This window comes from Anguilla rostrata, chromosome 13 (genome assembly GCF_018555375.3).
Source record: "Anguilla rostrata isolate EN2019 chromosome 13, ASM1855537v3, whole genome shotgun sequence".
In the NCBI taxonomy this organism is placed as follows: Eukaryota; Metazoa; Chordata; class Actinopteri; order Anguilliformes; family Anguillidae; genus Anguilla; species Anguilla rostrata.
Window position 1 is genome coordinate 37,433,128 of NC_057945.1, and position 17,129 is coordinate 37,450,256.

The 17,129-nt window shown below is 51.1% G+C and overlaps 1 protein-coding gene across 2 annotated transcripts in view; it reads right to left on the reverse strand.

Annotated features, from left to right (window-relative positions):
* Positions 1 to 17,129, reverse strand: part of pik3c2b (phosphatidylinositol-4-phosphate 3-kinase, catalytic subunit type 2 beta) — a 63,360-nt gene that overhangs the window by 37,480 nt on the left and 8,751 nt on the right. For both annotated transcript variants that reach the window (XM_064304020.1, XM_064304021.1), the window contains exons 3-13: positions 16,652 to 16,752; positions 16,080 to 16,240; positions 13,303 to 13,423; positions 11,242 to 11,353; positions 10,299 to 10,378; positions 10,137 to 10,200; positions 9,477 to 9,623; positions 8,529 to 8,562; positions 6,621 to 6,816; positions 3,960 to 4,082; positions 1,385 to 1,552 (exon numbers count right to left, since the gene is read on the reverse strand). In XM_064304020.1, coding sequence (XP_064160090.1) covers positions 1,385 to 1,552; positions 3,960 to 4,082; positions 6,621 to 6,816; positions 8,529 to 8,562; positions 9,477 to 9,623; positions 10,137 to 10,200; positions 10,299 to 10,378; positions 11,242 to 11,353; positions 13,303 to 13,423; positions 16,080 to 16,240; positions 16,652 to 16,752 — 1,307 coding nt within the window. The remainder of the gene's footprint in view (positions 1 to 1,384; positions 1,553 to 3,959; positions 4,083 to 6,620; positions 6,817 to 8,528; positions 8,563 to 9,476; positions 9,624 to 10,136; positions 10,201 to 10,298; positions 10,379 to 11,241; positions 11,354 to 13,302; positions 13,424 to 16,079; positions 16,241 to 16,651; positions 16,753 to 17,129) is intronic.

Genomic DNA, 17,129 nt, shown 5'->3' on the forward strand with positions numbered 1-17,129 from the left:
CAGAGCCTTCTGTCCCAGCTCCTGGGTTCTGACCCAACCCTCTTCTCCTCCAGCAGGTTATGGATTTGCTATGGGCATAAATCTACCAGCACAGCAGTCTGTGCAGATAAAGGCGCTGGACAGGGCAGTGTGTTAGAAATGTCAAAAAGCAAGAAGTCAACCCATCCAGCCCAGGCTGTAGTGTAGTGTGTTTGTAAATGAACAGGCTTGGCTCACGTCCCGTACCAAGGTTCTGACAGCCGGAGGGGAATTCAACCTGGAACCGCGTTTGGAAAGGGGGGGGCGGGGGGGTCGGGAACCGCGATCCGACGCGCCTCTTAACGAGTCGCAGCTGTTAATGTGCAGACTCAGCAGTTCGGCGCTGCTCTCCTTCCTCTTTACCCCCGCCCCCCATCCCCCGAGCCATGCGTCGCTCCCCGCCATGGACCAGGCCAGGGTGGGGAATCCGGAGCGACAGAGTGGTCCTTCCACGGGGTCCCAACCCCCCCCCCCCCAAGCCAGCTGGGTCCCGGGGCCCCCACCGGATCTCGACCTCCCTGGGGGCCCGCAGTGGCGGGGCTGGGCTCCACTCTCACACAGAAAATGATTTATGAGGGGAGGGAAACCCAGCCGCTGGAACACGAGACAGCCACCACCTTCCAGAGCCGGCCCTGAGCCAATCAGAGACCAGCGGCTGCTTAGGGCCCCGCAGCCACCCGGGGGGGGGGGCCAAATTATTCTCAAATATGTTATTTAGGGGGTAGGCCCAAATGAAAGCCTGCTCTGGGCCCCTCTAAGGCCAGAGCGAGCACTGCCCCCCACCCACAGCCGGCAGCGTGGATTCCTCCCTTCACTGGAGAACAGGCTGAATTTGTGCTGTGTGCAGGTCCTCCATCCACCCCATGCTTATTACCCAACACTTATTCTCACACACCTTTCCTGATTAGCATCTATATGGATTTGTGCATGGTGGCACAAACGTGTCTTAAAATTGGTCTTTAGGATTCAATGTCTGAATGTGTGATTGGTCATCAAGACTCACTGTCTGAATGCGTGATTGGTCATCAAGACTCACTGTCTGAATGCGTGATTGGTCATTAGGATTCACTGTCTGACTGTGTGATTGGTCTTTAGGATTCAATGTCTGAATGTGTGATTGGTCATCAGGACTCACTGTCTGACCGTGTGACTGGACCTCAGGACTCACTGCCTGACCATGTAATTGGTCATCAGCGCTCACTGTCTGACCATGTGATTGGTCATCAGGACTCAATGTCTGACCGTGTGATTGGTCATCAGGACTCACTGTCTGAGCGTGTGATTGGACACCAGGACTCACTGTCTGACCATGTGATTGGTTATCAGGACTCACTGCCTGAGCGTGTGATTGGCCCTCAGGACTCACTGTCTGAAGTTGAAGAGTGGCATGGTGACCCAGCCGAGCGCCTCCATGCTACGCCGCTGCTTGCTCTTGTCCTCGGCGCCCCCTGGTGGAGGCAGCAGTGTGGCGTAGAGGGTCACCGTCAACTGCGTCTCCCGCGGCAACTGGTTAATCTGCACTGGGAAACAGATCCTGTAGGAGGAGAGAGGGAGGAAGAGAGAGAGAGAGAGAGAGAGATGGGGAGAGGGGGGAGGAGTTTGAGTGACAGATGGGATCTCCAGCTGTGACAATCCCCCTCCCCACCCACCCCCTCCTCCTCTGCAGTGTGACCAGATGGCCCTGGTTTAAAATCCAGGTGACACACTAAAACACCCTTGTGCTTAAACTCATAACCAGCATAATAACGCAGAACACCGAAGCCAGCCACCTCAGCCCCGGGGTCGGAACAGAGCCGGGGGGGGGGGGGACTTCCTGTTGGCGTACGGCGAGAGGAAACCGTAAGCACAGAGCCAGGTGCTCGCCCTCGAAGGTGGTGCAGGAACCGCATCCGTCACCATGGAGACAGACAGAGGGACCTCACTGCCCCCCGTCCCGACCCCGCCTTCCTCTACGCGCTACGTCCGCTGTAAAGCACTTCCTCTTCCCCCCCGATGGACGTTTCCACAGGCCAGGCACACAGTAAAAAATGTCCAGTGTTAATTCAACTCCAGCAGAGCACACACACGTCCAGTAGGGTCCATATGTACTCTGTGAGTGTTGATTTAACACTGAACGCTGCAACACTGAACACTTCACTGTGTAGAGCCAGGACTCCACTGTCCGGACGGGGCGTGAGCCGCTTTTGGGCGATGCCTCTCTCCCCGGCTGATACCCATTTTTTGACGCCTCTCTCCCGAGCCTCTCCCATTTTTAATTAGAAGCTGCGTGTAGGCCCACCGCAATGTTGGGCTGTCTTGTTGTTCGTTTCTGTTGTGGCTGCTGTTGTTGTTGTTGTTGTTGTCGTTGTTGGTTGTCTGCGACGCATCTGATAATTGCCACATGACACACAACGAATTCCCGAAAAGGACAACGAACCAAGTCAATCTACAAATCAATTCCCCTCCATCGCCATTCTGCAGACGAACATTCTTTTTTACAATATCAGCCAATAAAATGCAGCAAAATCGTGGGGGCGGATCTTCATCTATTAACCCTGGCTCAGGCTTGTAGCATACAGCAGTCCCCACGCAAAAATATAATGAAACTAGCCGTTAACTTATTCATCCTTGTTATATTCATACCCCCCCCCACACACATGGGGTCTTCTGTGACATCAGCCAATTTCGCTTGGTAAGATGAAAGGGTGTACATGAAAACGACTCCACAACAAAGGCTTCAAAGAGCTACTGCTGCAACAGCAATAAGCACCCCAAAAATAGCCCCTTAAAATACATACCATCAGACCAGCCTAAGCCCCTCTGCTCTGTGGTCCACTCCCTGTATGCTTGCATAAAGATGTTGCCATTTACTCAAGTTAGCTGTGTTGGCTGTTCCAATACATCAGTGAAAAATGTGCAACAACCCTTAGCAGGCTAGTTTACTCTAGGTGCACTGATACACAAAAATGAACCAAAACCGTTTATTTAGAGATCAAAAAAAGACCTCAGATAATCTAATCCTGTAAAAACAAGAGTGAGCGTGCGTCAGAAGCGCAAAACAAAAACAACGAGCCTCAGAGCCGGAGCTCGAAGGGTAAACACAAACGCGAAGGTCAAGCGCGAAGGATTTCTGGCTGTTTATCCGCTAGCGCGTCGGCCTTCAACAACAACGAGGAAAGATCAAACGGCAGAGCGGTCATTCACTGAGAAAGGGCCACCTACCCTCCACTGTAGAATATTAATGGCCCAGGATGCAGGACTGTAAATATCATGAACAATAGTCTTCTATTGAAATATCTACAGACAATACCTCACGTACAGGAGGGGGCGAAAAGGCAAAGGGTACCTTATTGACAGGAAGTGGCTGTCCTGCTTCCTGTTGAAAATGTGCTCTCCAAATAGCAGGTCCTTCACAAGCTGTGGTTACATTACAAACTGTACAAAATCACCAACGGTATCAGGTTAACAGAAAAAGGGCAGAATTCGGGATCCTAACGGAATGCCGAACAGACAAAACCCAACACTGGCTTTTGAAAGATGAGAGCGGTCTTGTCTGGTCAGCAGGCAAGCGAAGGCCTCTTTTCAAACTACCTCCAACGCATTATGTTCTCTACTTTGAGAAATGACATTAAGTGAATGTGACCTTATATTTTTATTCTCGTGCATAAACTTTCATCACTTCTTTCAATCGCTGAAAGCACACAAGGGACAAGATCTTTACTCGGACTGACTGCACCTTCTTTCCGATACTGCTCTGAGGTGATTGGCTGGTGTGCTTCTGAAGCCCCGCCCCCCAAATCATACACTGCACACTGCCTGAGCAACCTTATCAAGTATATGACGTACGTCTGCAGTCACTTTGTGCTTCACAAAGCGCTCAAACTGAATTTCGCTTGTGGTGGCATCTGCACTGAAGTCTGACTGACAGCCTGAAGCTGTGACGGACACGCCTAGCGACTCACCTCTGGTCCCACACCACCAGGTGGAACAGGTACTTGCTGACGGACTGCTTGCTGGTGTGCTGGGGGGCGCAGAGCTCCACCCCGCCGTGGGTCAGCGAGCAGGACAGGAAGAAGCCCTCGTAGCTGCGGGGACAGAGGAACCGGTTAACCCAAAAAGAGGAGCCACCGACAGCGAACACTGCAGATCTGGCTCCCGCCTCAAACCCGTGCGTTCCCAGGACGGGCCGGGATGAGTCAGACTCGTTCCCTAATCGGAAGGGGATGTACGCGCACTGGAACTGGAGAGAGAGAGAGAACTGGGGAGAACCGACGGAGGAGGTCACCGGGTCCAACTACAACCGACGCTGAACCGAGCTGAATGAAGCAGGTCACTGAGTCCAACTACAACCGACGCAGCTACAGGGCACGAAAATACATAATCATGTTTACCCTGGCGTAACCTCTGCTTGATTTAATCAGCCACTGAAATCTGGGGTTCCCCGTCCCGTGGGAAGAGAGCTTCACGTGAGGCAGGGCGTCCTGTCTGTGACGGGACGGAGAGAAGCGCGTTGCTGCTGTAGCTGTGTCGCTCGGTATGTGGGTCAGCGTACGGTGGGGGAGCAGCGGGGCCAGCGGCTGACTGTGTGCCATCCTGGCCAGACTTCAGCCCTGATCCAGACTCAGCGCTGCAGCGCCAAGCAGCTTGAGAGAGGCTCACATCATAAAGGGACGAACCAGAGACAGATTTTCTTTTCTTTTCTTTCTTTCGTTTTTTTTTTTTCCAAAAGAGGGATAATAAAAAAATGAGAACAGTACAGTCCTTGTTAGAGATGGCTTTAGTGCCCCTAACACACAAAAATAATAAGAGCACACACACTGGAGTATACACACACACACACACACACACACACACATCATAGGCACGCGCAGGCCCACAAACACACACAAACACACACACAAGCATGTATGCACACACACATACACAAACACACACTGACTCACACTCACACACAACCACACACACACACCAGCCCTCTAAAGGCATTTCCTTTCAATGCCTTTATTAATAAGAGTTAATCTGAATGAGCATTCAGGCCAGTGCCCTGATGGAGGGGAGAGGAGGGGATCTGGGGGGGTATCTGGGGGGGGTGGTGGGTATCGGATGTTTTCAGATCAATGAACTTGTCTGTACGAGCCACCCCCCCCCCACACAGACAGATGGCATGCAACACCATGGCTGTCCTTCAGCACCATTGGACAGGTGCCTAGCGACCAGCCAGCCAATGGCTCCACCTCCGGGGTCGAAGGTCGCACGGGGTTCCCAGGCTGACTCCTTTGTCGGGGCGGGGGGAGGGGCCCCCCCTCGGCGAGCATCCATTTCAGAGGAGCACAAAGGTTCGGGTCAACGGGAGTCAGCGATCTGCTGGGGGAGCAGGCGCGTGGGGAGGGGGGAGAGACCATCAGCGACGCTCTGCGGGGGGGGGGCTCAGGGGCGAACCATTTCAGCACACGCTGGTGGGAACCTTCCGGAACACGCCGGGGATCGCCTGCAGCTGTCCGTGCTCTCGTACGCCTGCGGGGACGGGGGGGGGGGGGGGGGTGGCTGGGGGGCTAGCGTTTCGGGGAGCTCAGGGGACTCATGGGGGACTCAGCATGCCGGTCCCACTGCACGCTGTAACCCATATGGATTACGCTCTGGGGTAAGTGGAAAGACAGCTGCCACAGGTTTTTTTCCTTTTCTTTTTCTTCTTTTTTAAAGCAGTCTCTTGTTCTACTTTCACTAGTTTAATTTCACCCCGCTCATTTCTGGAAAAATCGTCCACAGCGTCTCCTCACAGATTATTGATCGCACACTGATGAACAGCACATTAGCACTCGGGCCACCTTAGACTCCGCCCCCTCCCCTCCATCCCGCCTCGCCCCGCCCCCCTCAGTCTCACATAAACACGATCAGACACAATGAGCCCGAAACCGAGAGTGTAACCCGACACCCCCGCGTTTCCCCCCCGCGCTGAACACCACGGTGCTCAGAAAGGCGTTGAGGCTAGAGGACGAGTCTCGCTTTCACTGTAAATAAATAATACAGATTTTTTTTTTTTTTTAAGTGTCTTCTCACAGTACATCATGCTGACACGCTCTGCTCTGCTCTTTCACAGCGCAGTAGGCCTCACGCACGCCTCTAACACGCTCCCAAGCCCGTATCAGCGGTGTGTGGATGAAGGGCCGGGTGTGTGGAACGGTTTAGTGTTGTGATGTAGGCACGGAGGCCGCAGGTGTGGCATAGGTTTTCGTTAATAATATTTACTGTACCCCTGGGGGGAGCTGGGCTGTCTCCAGGGGGTGCAGAGAAGGCTTAGCGTGTGCCACTGACAGTGGAACTGCTTATATACCGTATACATCACACGCGAAATGTTCCAGATGAGCAATCGACTGTTTTCAAGTCACACGCTTTCTGTGTTTGTGTGTATGTGTGTGTGTGTGTGTATGTTCATGTATGTGTGCATGTGCAGGTGCGTGTATGAATGTATGTATGTCTGTGCATTTGTAAGTGTGTGTGTATGCGCGCATGTGTGTGTATTTGTGTGTCTATGCGTGTGTGCATATGCATGCGTGTGTTTATGCGTGTGTCTGTGTGTGTGTGTGGGTGCACATGTGTGCGTATGAGTGTGTGTGAGGCGCTACCTGGCAGCCCAGGTGATGGGGATTCGGTGAGCAGCGTAGACGCTGAAGGACAGCACGTTGGTGACCTGGCCGGCCTCCTGGGTGGGGGCCGTGGGGCGGCTGCTCTGGGGGGTGGTGTGAAAGTTGGCGTTGAACGTGCTGCAGTACAGCTCCACCAGGTCCAGGATGGAGGCCGTCAGCTTCTCCACCACATTCTCTGCAAGACGGATTAGCGTTTTCAGTCCAAGTCCTCTCCATACGATGGTGAGAGTTATCACTCCATTTCATCAGGTGGCTTTGGGTGCTTTAGACGTGCTAAAATGGCGGCTACACTGCAGTACAGGCAGAAGGTATGAAGGTGTGGAAATGGAGAGGCTCAGTCTGAGTGGTTCTGCAGCAGGTGTTCCTGATGGCCTGCTCTTTGTGTGTACTGCTGCACTCCAGAGGAAACCAAGGAGGAAACTGCCTTTGGAATCTTTCCATTTTACCCCCCCCCCCCCCCCCCCCCCCCACTTCTGGAAGAGGCCTACATCCCGGAAAAAGGGCTGTGTGTCCTTCCTGTTTATCCCGCTGCCCGGCAATAGACATCCTCTGTTGACAGGAAGTCAAGGTTCTTTCCCAAACTGGGGAAATTGCATTTTTGAAATACTTTAAAGGGTAAGCACCAGCATCATAAAAAATGTAATACTCCTGCCAAATGTATAAATGTCATGTCATGTAAAAAAACATCATTTCATTGAAACAAAGGCAAGAAATTAACCCCGGAAAGATACAATCGCTTACTCTTTTTGCCCAGTCTCACTTTTTCAACAATCCTCAGAATGATCACCTACATCATATTGTGTGATGCGATAGAATGAGGAAGCGAGATACTGTCTAATCAGCTATGGTTAGCCCGTTTTCCATTACAGCATTAGCCTATACTCGGTGCACATACTGTAATGAAAGTTATCGTGGCTACGCTAATGGAAAAATTAGTTCAATCAAAACATGATGCTGGACTAATTTGCTTGCCACAGGTGGATTAGAGGAGATCCTAAGGTAGGAGCTAAGCCAGCTAGTCATGTCCACCTGCAGCCATTGATAGAGCTAACGCTGTTAGCATGCAGCCCGTATTGTCTGATGTCCTTGTACTGGACGGACAGGGACGATATACATCTCGTATGAATCAGAGCAAGAGAGCAAAAAAGCAAATTTCCCCGAAAGGGCGCTGTGGTTGTTGGCTTCAGAAAGAATCCTCCAACTCCGCTCACCTCAAACCTGATCGGCTGTATTATGATATCAGAATCAACATAACCACCAGAGTCACAGTCATCTAAGTCACTGATAATGCCCTTTGATTCAGGATCAAATATTTCAATTTGTGTCATCTTTTCAACCTAAAGGTATGAGTGTTTGAAGACATACTAGCAACAGTTTCAGCTTGATTTAATGAAAAACCTCTAGAATAACACTAACTGGTACAATATCTTTGGGGGTTGCTGTTTGTGGTGCCTACCCTTCAAGCTTTTAGAAGAAACATCTATTTTCATCAACACACAGAACCAAATTCTTATGAAAACAACTGCAACACACTGCCTTGACAATTCCCAGGCATCAGTAGGATTTTCCCCCCCAAAGCCATTTTAAGTCTTTGCATGTCAGAGCCTTCAGCTGGGCAGAGTTCTGTCCCAGAATAAACAGGAACATTTTTGTATTCAATTTAATTTCATTTTTATTCCATATTCTATGTCTCTCGTATTTTATGCTGAATTTATCTTTAACATTCTTTTACTTTTATATTACACTGTTAATTAGATTGCTTTTTCTTTTTTCCTTTTTTACGCTTATGTTCTGTGAAGCAGTTTGCAATGCACCCGTCATTTTTGACGTGACGCTACGCGAATAAAGTTATTTTTCTTGAAAGAAAGGCTTGAAAGGCTGCCCCACCTCTGTACTCTCGGCTTGTCAGCACTGAAGCGTCCTGTGGGGAGAAAAGAAAAACACGAGATGGATCCAGAGCAATGCGGAACACGGAACACAGAACACGGAACCGACACCAAACTTGCGTCAGCAGAATGAATGTAAGATATGACAGATTTAACTGACAGTGACATCAAGCAACATGTTTTCTGACTTGTCTTTTAACGGCACTTACGAATGTTCAGAAAAAAAAATATTTTAATTTGTCATTGCATACTGTATGCATGACTAATCAGAGCTGGAAATGAATTTGACCTTTGTGAATAAAGAGAGTGTGAGGAAAACTAAGTCTAGTGCAAATTAATAGCCTTCAAAAGGTTACCGGTTTACAAGCAGACACTAAAATGCTTTTACATAAAAGCATAACATGATATGCAAATCCAAACTATGACAACAGTGTTTCTTGATATACTGGTTTGAGGTGGGGTGCCTTAAAATAAAAAATAAATAAAGCAATGTGAAAGGAAGTGAATTCTTTCAAGTAACCTTTTTGACTTTTTTTTTTTTTTTACAGGGAACCACAAGACCAAGCAACCTGAATGAACTTACATCACCCTCTCAATATCATGCTTCAATAAGCTCCAAGGAGAGACAGCTGCTTCTGCGGGCCGTGATGTTTCTTAGAAACTATGGCAACACTTTTCCTAAACCACACACACTTCCCAGCAGCTAACACAAAATGTTACTGGAATTTTAGCTGGGTATATGGAGAAAACCTTACTCTGGACTGCAATGCAGGTAACCAATAGGCAATGACTGGTCAAAGTTAGCAGCCAATCAGGTGCAAGTCTCTGAACGACAAAGGCAGTTAAAAGCTGTATGGGTCACTGAAGGGAAGAGTCACAGGTGCGGTGGGATGACCTTAAAGGGTGTGGCCACAGGTGTGGTGGGATGACCTCAATGGGCGTGGCCTACCTTCTGGACCCGGGGCTGCAGGCGGCAGGGGCAGGCGGGCAGCAGGTTGAGGGCGGCGGTGACGTCGGGCGTTTCCACGGCAGCCAGCGAGCTGCAGAGCGCCTTGACGGACTGGACCAGCCGCTCCACGTGCAGCGGCAGCTCCACCTGCAGCGCGGGCGAGACGGGCCACGCCCACACGGCTGAGAACGGCTACGACCCGCGCGCGAGCTGCTAGCGTTAGCTTCAGCGCCCCGCCAGCCTGGAGCGACCTCCGAAACGCCATCAAACCCGATACCCTCATTCCACACATACCGTGCAGCCATTTTAAGGCCTTGTTTAGAGGCCGAATGACAGAACAGCACACATGTTTTTTACCCTCTACACATGCAATAAGCCTGCTCTACGTTTCTGCGCTTGTCTGCGCACCGTTTCTGTTTTTAGCGTCTGTGTTTGCTTCAACTCCGCAAGCAGGGATCCCATGTGAAATTTACATTTGGTGCAATTTCAAAGAACTTTCCCCAAAGATGGGGGCAATGGTTCTAGAACACTGACATAGAATTTTGAATGAACATTCCAAAAAACCTACTCTTCAAAGGGCTAAAGGTAAGAATGTCAGGTAAGACATGAAGAATGAACTGCGACTTTGACTGACAGAATGCGGGGTGAGAGCAGAAGTACCTCGGACAGAAGAAAGGACTCGGCTTCGTTGTGGAAAGTGTCCAGAAGGAGGGTCAAAGCTTCCCTGCAGACACAAGGACCAATCAGATTCCGCACATCAGCCACCAGCAAAAAAACACCTGACCCCGCCCCATCCCCTGCTTCTGGCCCCGCCCCCCTTACCTTGTGACGGTCTGCTTGATTGGTCGCTCCTGCAGGAGAATGCTCTGGTTCATCGTGGATGGAGTCTCGTCATCTTCCTCCTGCGAATCGCAGACACAGCTAAGGACATAAGGCCGCTAGGCGAAACGTCTAAAACAGCAGGACACGGTGGCCTGAGCTCTCTCTGGGGCTCCATCCTAACAATCCAGCCGCAGTCCAGTAATCAGACAGCTGGGCCTCAAGTTGGGTCTTCTAGTGCCAAGAGATTTAAGGTCACAGTGAAAGAGACCTGGGTCACTTCTGCCCCACACGTTTGAAAGAATGCACTCAGTGTCCAATAGGGTTTGTTCTCATGGGAACATGAATGTTCCCTGCAAACTTCATGGCAATCCGGGCATTACTTTTTGGAGATATGTCAATCACAAACTGAACGTTTGGCCTGATGCTGGCTGCACAGGAAAGGTCAAGGGGTCACCAAAACTGACAGTCATATTTCTCTTGGGAACAAGAACGTGCCCAGGAAATTTCATGGAAATCCTGCCATTGCTTTTCCAGATATGTCTGTTATGGTAGGATGGAGACGGGCAGACAGACGTCATGATATAACCTCCTTGTGTGGAGGTAACACCGAGGATGCAAACCTTCACAAAGGGACATTCACTAAGGCGATGGAAGCCTTGAGCTGCTGAGGCAGGGGTGTCACACTAAATTTCCAGAGGGCCAAGATGCGTGGATTCATTAGCCAATCGGTAACTTAAAGGAACCACTGGTGCTGAGAACACCCCAAAAACCAGCAGACACCGCAGCTGTTCGGGACCGGAGTTTGACACCTGTGAGCTCAGGCCTATGGCTCTCTCAGGAGGAAAGGATTTCGGGGTTCAGGGTCTCTCCTGAGAGCGTTCCTGGGACCGTTGTGCCCCACTCCCCCCATCCCCCCTGCTCCCGCCATCGGCTGCTCCCTCACCATTCGCGCCAGCTCTCTGCACACTGAGCTCCTCTTGGTCAGAAAGAGGCGGATCTCGCAGTCAAACTTCAGGCACTGCTGAATGTACTCCAGGCTGGCCAGAGTCTGGGTGCTGAGAGAGAGAGAGGGAGAGAGGACAGAGGGAGAGAGGGAGAAAGGGAGAGAATGAGACAGAGAGGGGGAGGGAGAGGGACAGAGAGAGTTGGGGGGGAGAGAGAGAAAGGAGAGGGAGAAGGAGAGAGAGAGATGAGGGGTTAGCACAGAGAACATTCACACCTATAAACATACACACACACACCTATATATGCACACACATTCATAAACACCTATACAGACACACACGGAAATATGCACACACACACACACACACACACACACACACACACACACCTACAAATTAAACAATCCTTTCAATTACATACACAGATGAAATGATAAAGTAAACTACTGATGAGGAGTGAGAGAGAGAGAGAGAGAGAGAGAGAGAGAGAGAGGAGAGAGAGAGAGAGAGAGAGAGAGAGAGAAGAGAGAGGAGAGAGAAGAGAGAGAGAGAGAGAGAGAGAGAGAGAGAGAGAGAGAGAGAGAGAGAGAGGGGGGGCACTGGTGAAATCCAGCTTCCAGCTGGCCCGGGCACCCCCTGAACAATGGCATCATTAAAGACAGGAAGTCCCTCCCTCTTTCCACAGTGTCGGGTTATCAGGGCACACACACACTTCCTGTGGCCCAGATGCCCTTGACAGTGACAGAAAACGGCCAGCAGCAAAACGCACACACAGACACACACACACACACACAGTGCATCTATGCACACATACACACACACGTACAAGCACGCACACACACAAACACACACACACACACACACACACAGACACAGAAACACACGGACACACACACATCTTAGGCTGCACACAGCTGTACTCTCTCGGATGTCCATTCACTTCAAATGAAAGGAAACGGCAGTCTGTATTTTCTGCCCTTGGAGACTGCATTGCAGTTCTGCCAGCCCTCACACCCGGCACAACTATAAAAACAAGTGCAGAGGAAACCAGCTCTAGCAGCAGGACAAAATTTAAGGGAGGGGGGAGTGAGGGGGGGGGGGGGGTTTCCAAATAAGGGAAAGCACCCTGTGGTCAGAATCTCCCTCAGACACAAACCCGGCTTGTTCAGCACACCGCAATCAGGGGTATTACTGAGGGCCACTGGCCTGTGGTTGGGGGGAGACAGGCCAGGGTGGAACCCCAAAACCACTAGAAACGGGGGGGCCTTCCTCGGCTCAGGGCCAGAGGCCAAGCTCATGCACTCGGGGCGGTGGGGAGGGGGGGGGGCCCTTCCCCATATCAGACTGCGGTTTGGGGACTTTTATTACTCCACCGCGGGCGAACACCAGGCAGACCGATCGCCGGACGGACCAATCGGCCCTCAGAGGGAGGGAGGGAGGCTGGACCGGGCCCCCGAAATCAGAGGGCCAGCAGGCCACGCGCCCGTGTGGGGGACTCACACACCGAGGGAACACCGCCACCACGATGCGCACACGGCCCGGGGCCTGCGTTTAAAGCCTCGCCCGGCTCTGTCATTTAGGAGGCTTTTAACAGGGGCGAACAAAACGGCTTTCAATTACCGGATGATGATAGGGTTACATTAAAGCCAAACCAACGGCTCCACTTACAGCGCGCGCTTACATCAGAGGGCAACATCGCTTTTTTCATCTCGCGTTTTCGTCTAAAGCCACTTTTGCGATGTTTGGAAAGGGAACAAGAGCTGGGGGGGGCGGGGGGGGGGGGTGTTTCACAAAGCAGGGTGAAGCAGGATTACAGAGTTAGCTGGATAACTGCGTAACTGAGTAAAACCCAGAACAGCTGTTTTTACTTCAGTCCATGTACCGGGTTTTACTCAGTGCAGTTATCCAGCTAACTCAGTAATCCTGCGTGATGAAACCCCCCCCGGTCTGGGTGCATGCACCGATTCCCCCCCTCCTATTGAAAAACTGAGAGCACAGCAACCACGGGGTCAGCCTAGCCAATCAGAAGGAGGGGGAGGCGGCGGTCAGCGGTCACCTACTTCTTGAGGAATTCGGCCTGGCCGCACACCTTGAGCACGTAGTCCTCCACGTCGATCAGGTCCAGGTCGTCGTGGGCGTAGCACAGGGTCTGGTAGATCAGCAGGTCCACCGTCGACGAGCCTGAGCATCGGGGGAGGAGAGACGGCTGCTTCTGTGGCTGCAACGTTTCCCAGAAACCCTTTTACTGAACCCCAAGAACCTCCCAGCTGACACACAACGTTCTCGCGAACGTTACTGGAATGTTTTTGTCACAGCCCCCACACGGCAGCAACACTGTGAGAACGTTCTTGCGTTCGCTGTGTTAAAGTGCTAGTGCTTTGGGTCTATGAAAAATACTTTGCGAAAGAAAGGCACTCTGGTCATTATCACTGCTGTCTTCTTCATATCAGAAGTCAGAAGGGTTTTGCTCAAGTGTAGACCCCTTCCTGTTTAACGGCTTCAGCAGGAGAGAAGACACCTCAAGCACCAGACCAACGGTGTGAATGACACACACGCGAAAGAAAGGTACTCTGGTCATTATCACTGCTGTCCTCTTCATATCAGAAGTCAGAAGGGTTTTTCTCAAGTGTAGACCCCTTCCTGTTTAATGGCTTCAGCAGGAGAGAAGACACCTCAAGCACCAGACCAACGGTGTGAATGACACAGCTTTCACAGCTTTCAGAAAAGGTGTGTTTACACAGTTAGTGAAACACACCAAACCAAACTGAACAAAGAAGGAAGAGGAAGAGAAAGGAACGGCACTCACGCCACCAGGGACTTGAGCCTCAATAGAAACCTTGGCCTACGAGCGGCCATGGAGACATGGGGCCAAAACACAGACCTCAAACGCTTCTCTCCTTACTGAGGATCGGCTCGTTTTCCCCAGAACGGACTCCTATAGGCTGAGAGGTGGCGTTTAGAGAGCTTATTCACTTCAGGAAAAGCTAGGCGTTATTTATTTCAGGGGAAGCTAAGCGTTATTTATTTCAGGGGAAGCTAAGCGTTATTTATTTCAGGGGAAGCTAAGCGTTATTTATTTCAGGGGAAGCTAAGCGTTATTTATTTCAGGGGAAGCTAAGCGTTATTTATTTCAGGGGAAGCTAAGCGTTATTTATTTCAGGGGAAGCTAAGCGTTATTTACTTCAGGAGTTATTTACTAGGTGTGACGCAAACGAGGTCGATGGAAACACTACATGATAAATTTTCCTGAATTCTGTCGTTTTCCAGTAAGGATGCCTTTTTTGGGAACAGATTTTAAACACCAGTTTTTAAAAATAGTCTGATTATGACTGAGGAAGGTCAAAAGTTCACTGCGCTACTTCTTGCTTGCTAACTTTATTCATTTAGTAAACACGCTCTATGGCCACCCACTAAGATGATTCACAAACCCTCAGCGAAAGCAGACCATATTGGCTGCATATATGCCCTGTGAAGGACAAAGCAGTGGACTCTGAACGTGAAAGTCATCGGATTGTCCCCGATGTCAGGAAATGGGGAGCTATTGAGACACGCCGAATGTAAGGAGCATCCATGTATTATCAAAGACTCACTGACTTGACCTTTGACTCTTGACCCAGCGATAGAATAGTCATTCTCTTTGTTTAAATATCGCAGTGACTGACTGCGTGGGGCAGCACAGTCCTGCAGGGGGCGATCTTTCTCACCGACGTCCGATATTTTCACCACTGGCCTCTCAGAGAACATGAAATGGCCCGTTGGGTGACTGGCCAGTGTGTAAACATTAACATCTCTCAAGGCACGTCTTCAAGGCCCGGTTCCAGTTCCCATTTTTACCAAAAACACATCTGCTCATTGATTCTGGGTTTTGATACAACCACGAGAACACGTTCTCAGAATTAACTAAAAATAGATCGGATTCAAATTTTGTTGAAACCGCAGCTCGCGTTATGAAGTTCAGGTCAGAATGAGTGAAATGAATAATTTTCCTCGCGTGTGTTTGGTGGGTAGCCTGTGGATAAATCAAGAGCTATGTGAAGACGTAGTCTGTCGCAATGATATGATTACTCGCGACACAAATCTAACGCGTCAGAAGATGCAAGAAGCGCCCCCCCCCCAATCTTCCTCCATCTTTGCTGATTAGATTTCCTCTCGGTCAAATTCATCAAACAGCATGGCGGCTTTCAACGGAGCCAGAAAAGCAGATGGCTGAGAGGCAGGGAGCCAGGGCGGGCTCTGAGTCTGACTCCGTTAAGAGAATCCCACGGAAAAGAAGCCTCCAGTTCTGCAAACGGGGCCCGACGGCAGGAGTTCCCCAAATTGTGGCAGGAAGCCCTTCGTCAGCAATCAGCCCAGAACAGCACTGAGAGCACTCTGTCCCGAGCAGACGAGCCTGCCTGCCCGCCTGCCGTCCGCGCTGTACAGCACACATCACACACGTCCTGGGAAAGGAAGGTTCCGGAATTTACCAGGGCCGTCTACGGGATCTTCTAGGGGGGTAGCGGTACATACCTCGTTTTTTTTTTACTTTTCAGTACAGCAGAGAAAAAAAATGTAATGCTTTTCGTTTATTGTGAAAGATGCAATCGCTGGCTAACTGACCATGTATTCTCGCTGAACAATGAAAATAAGGCACATTAACGCCAAGACATCGGGGGGGGGGGGACTCGCGGTTTTGAACTTAAGTTCCGCACGTGCGTTAAAGCAAGACCGTAAACCGTTCGGTCCACAGTGAGCGTGTGCAGAACCAAAACACCCCTAGGGGTTCCCATGGCGATCCCCTGGGCATTCCCATGGCGATCCCCTGGCGTTCCCATGGCGATCCCCATGGCGATCTTACCGTCGCAGGTGAAGGTGAGCGGGTCTCGGAAGTGGTCGCTGACGACGGTCACCTTGACGCCGACGCCCAGGCCGTGCTGCAGCTCGTCCTGCGACAGGCACAGGCTCCACACCAGCCCCGCGTTGCTGGAGAAGTCGCCGCACGGGTAGGCCGACCGCAGCCTGCAGAGAAACGCGCGTCAGTCACGGGCCGGCTCAAAATGGCGGGAGCGGCCCGTCCCCCCCGCCGCTGACGCTGCGGACGAGCGCCCGTCCGTTGGCGGAGGGGCTGTCTGTGTTTCATTTCGTTTTAAGCTCACAGGGAAGCCTGATCCACTCTGGCTTTGGTGTATTTCCCCAGAACCACGTGTGTCACCGACCCCAAACTGCATCCAGATGTTTATAAACCCGCTTTTCCTCAGAAGCTACAGCCGTGCATTTTATCGGTCAACGGAACAAAACCGGTTTACCTTTCAAGGACCAGGCTTCTTCTCTGCCCAAATAACAATTAAAACCCGCCCCTCCCCCCCCCCCCAAAAAAACTCAATGTGTTAAACGAGTGTAAAAAATCTGGAGAAGGAGGAGATTTCTTACACGTCCAGCATGTGGCAGAAGGCGGCCACCTCCTCGTCCCTCTCCTCAGACACCTGGAAGAGCTCGTACCCGAATCCGTTCAGCCGGGACCCCAGGGACACCTGCGGCAGGAGCAGAGGGACCCCGTCAGGCCGGCCATGACATCACACAGCTCACCTGCGACAGGTAAGCAGCGGCACCTTCCAAAGGCGTAATCCCCGCTGACACGCCCAACAGGAAGTGACACAACGCTGCCCGATCCTGCCCAGAATTCCTGCAGGCAGTTTTACCCTCTAAAGCGAGGGTAAAACTGAGACCTCGCTATTCCAGTTTGACAAAATGAGCCCAATCCTCTTCGGATAAACAAGGCGTGGCTGTGTCTTTCTAGAGGGAGCAAGGCCCCCGCTGGGTCTCCAGTGTTATGATTCCAAATCATGAAACACAGAACACATTACATTGCATTACAGGCGTTTAGCTGGCACTCCTACAGTGGGAACAC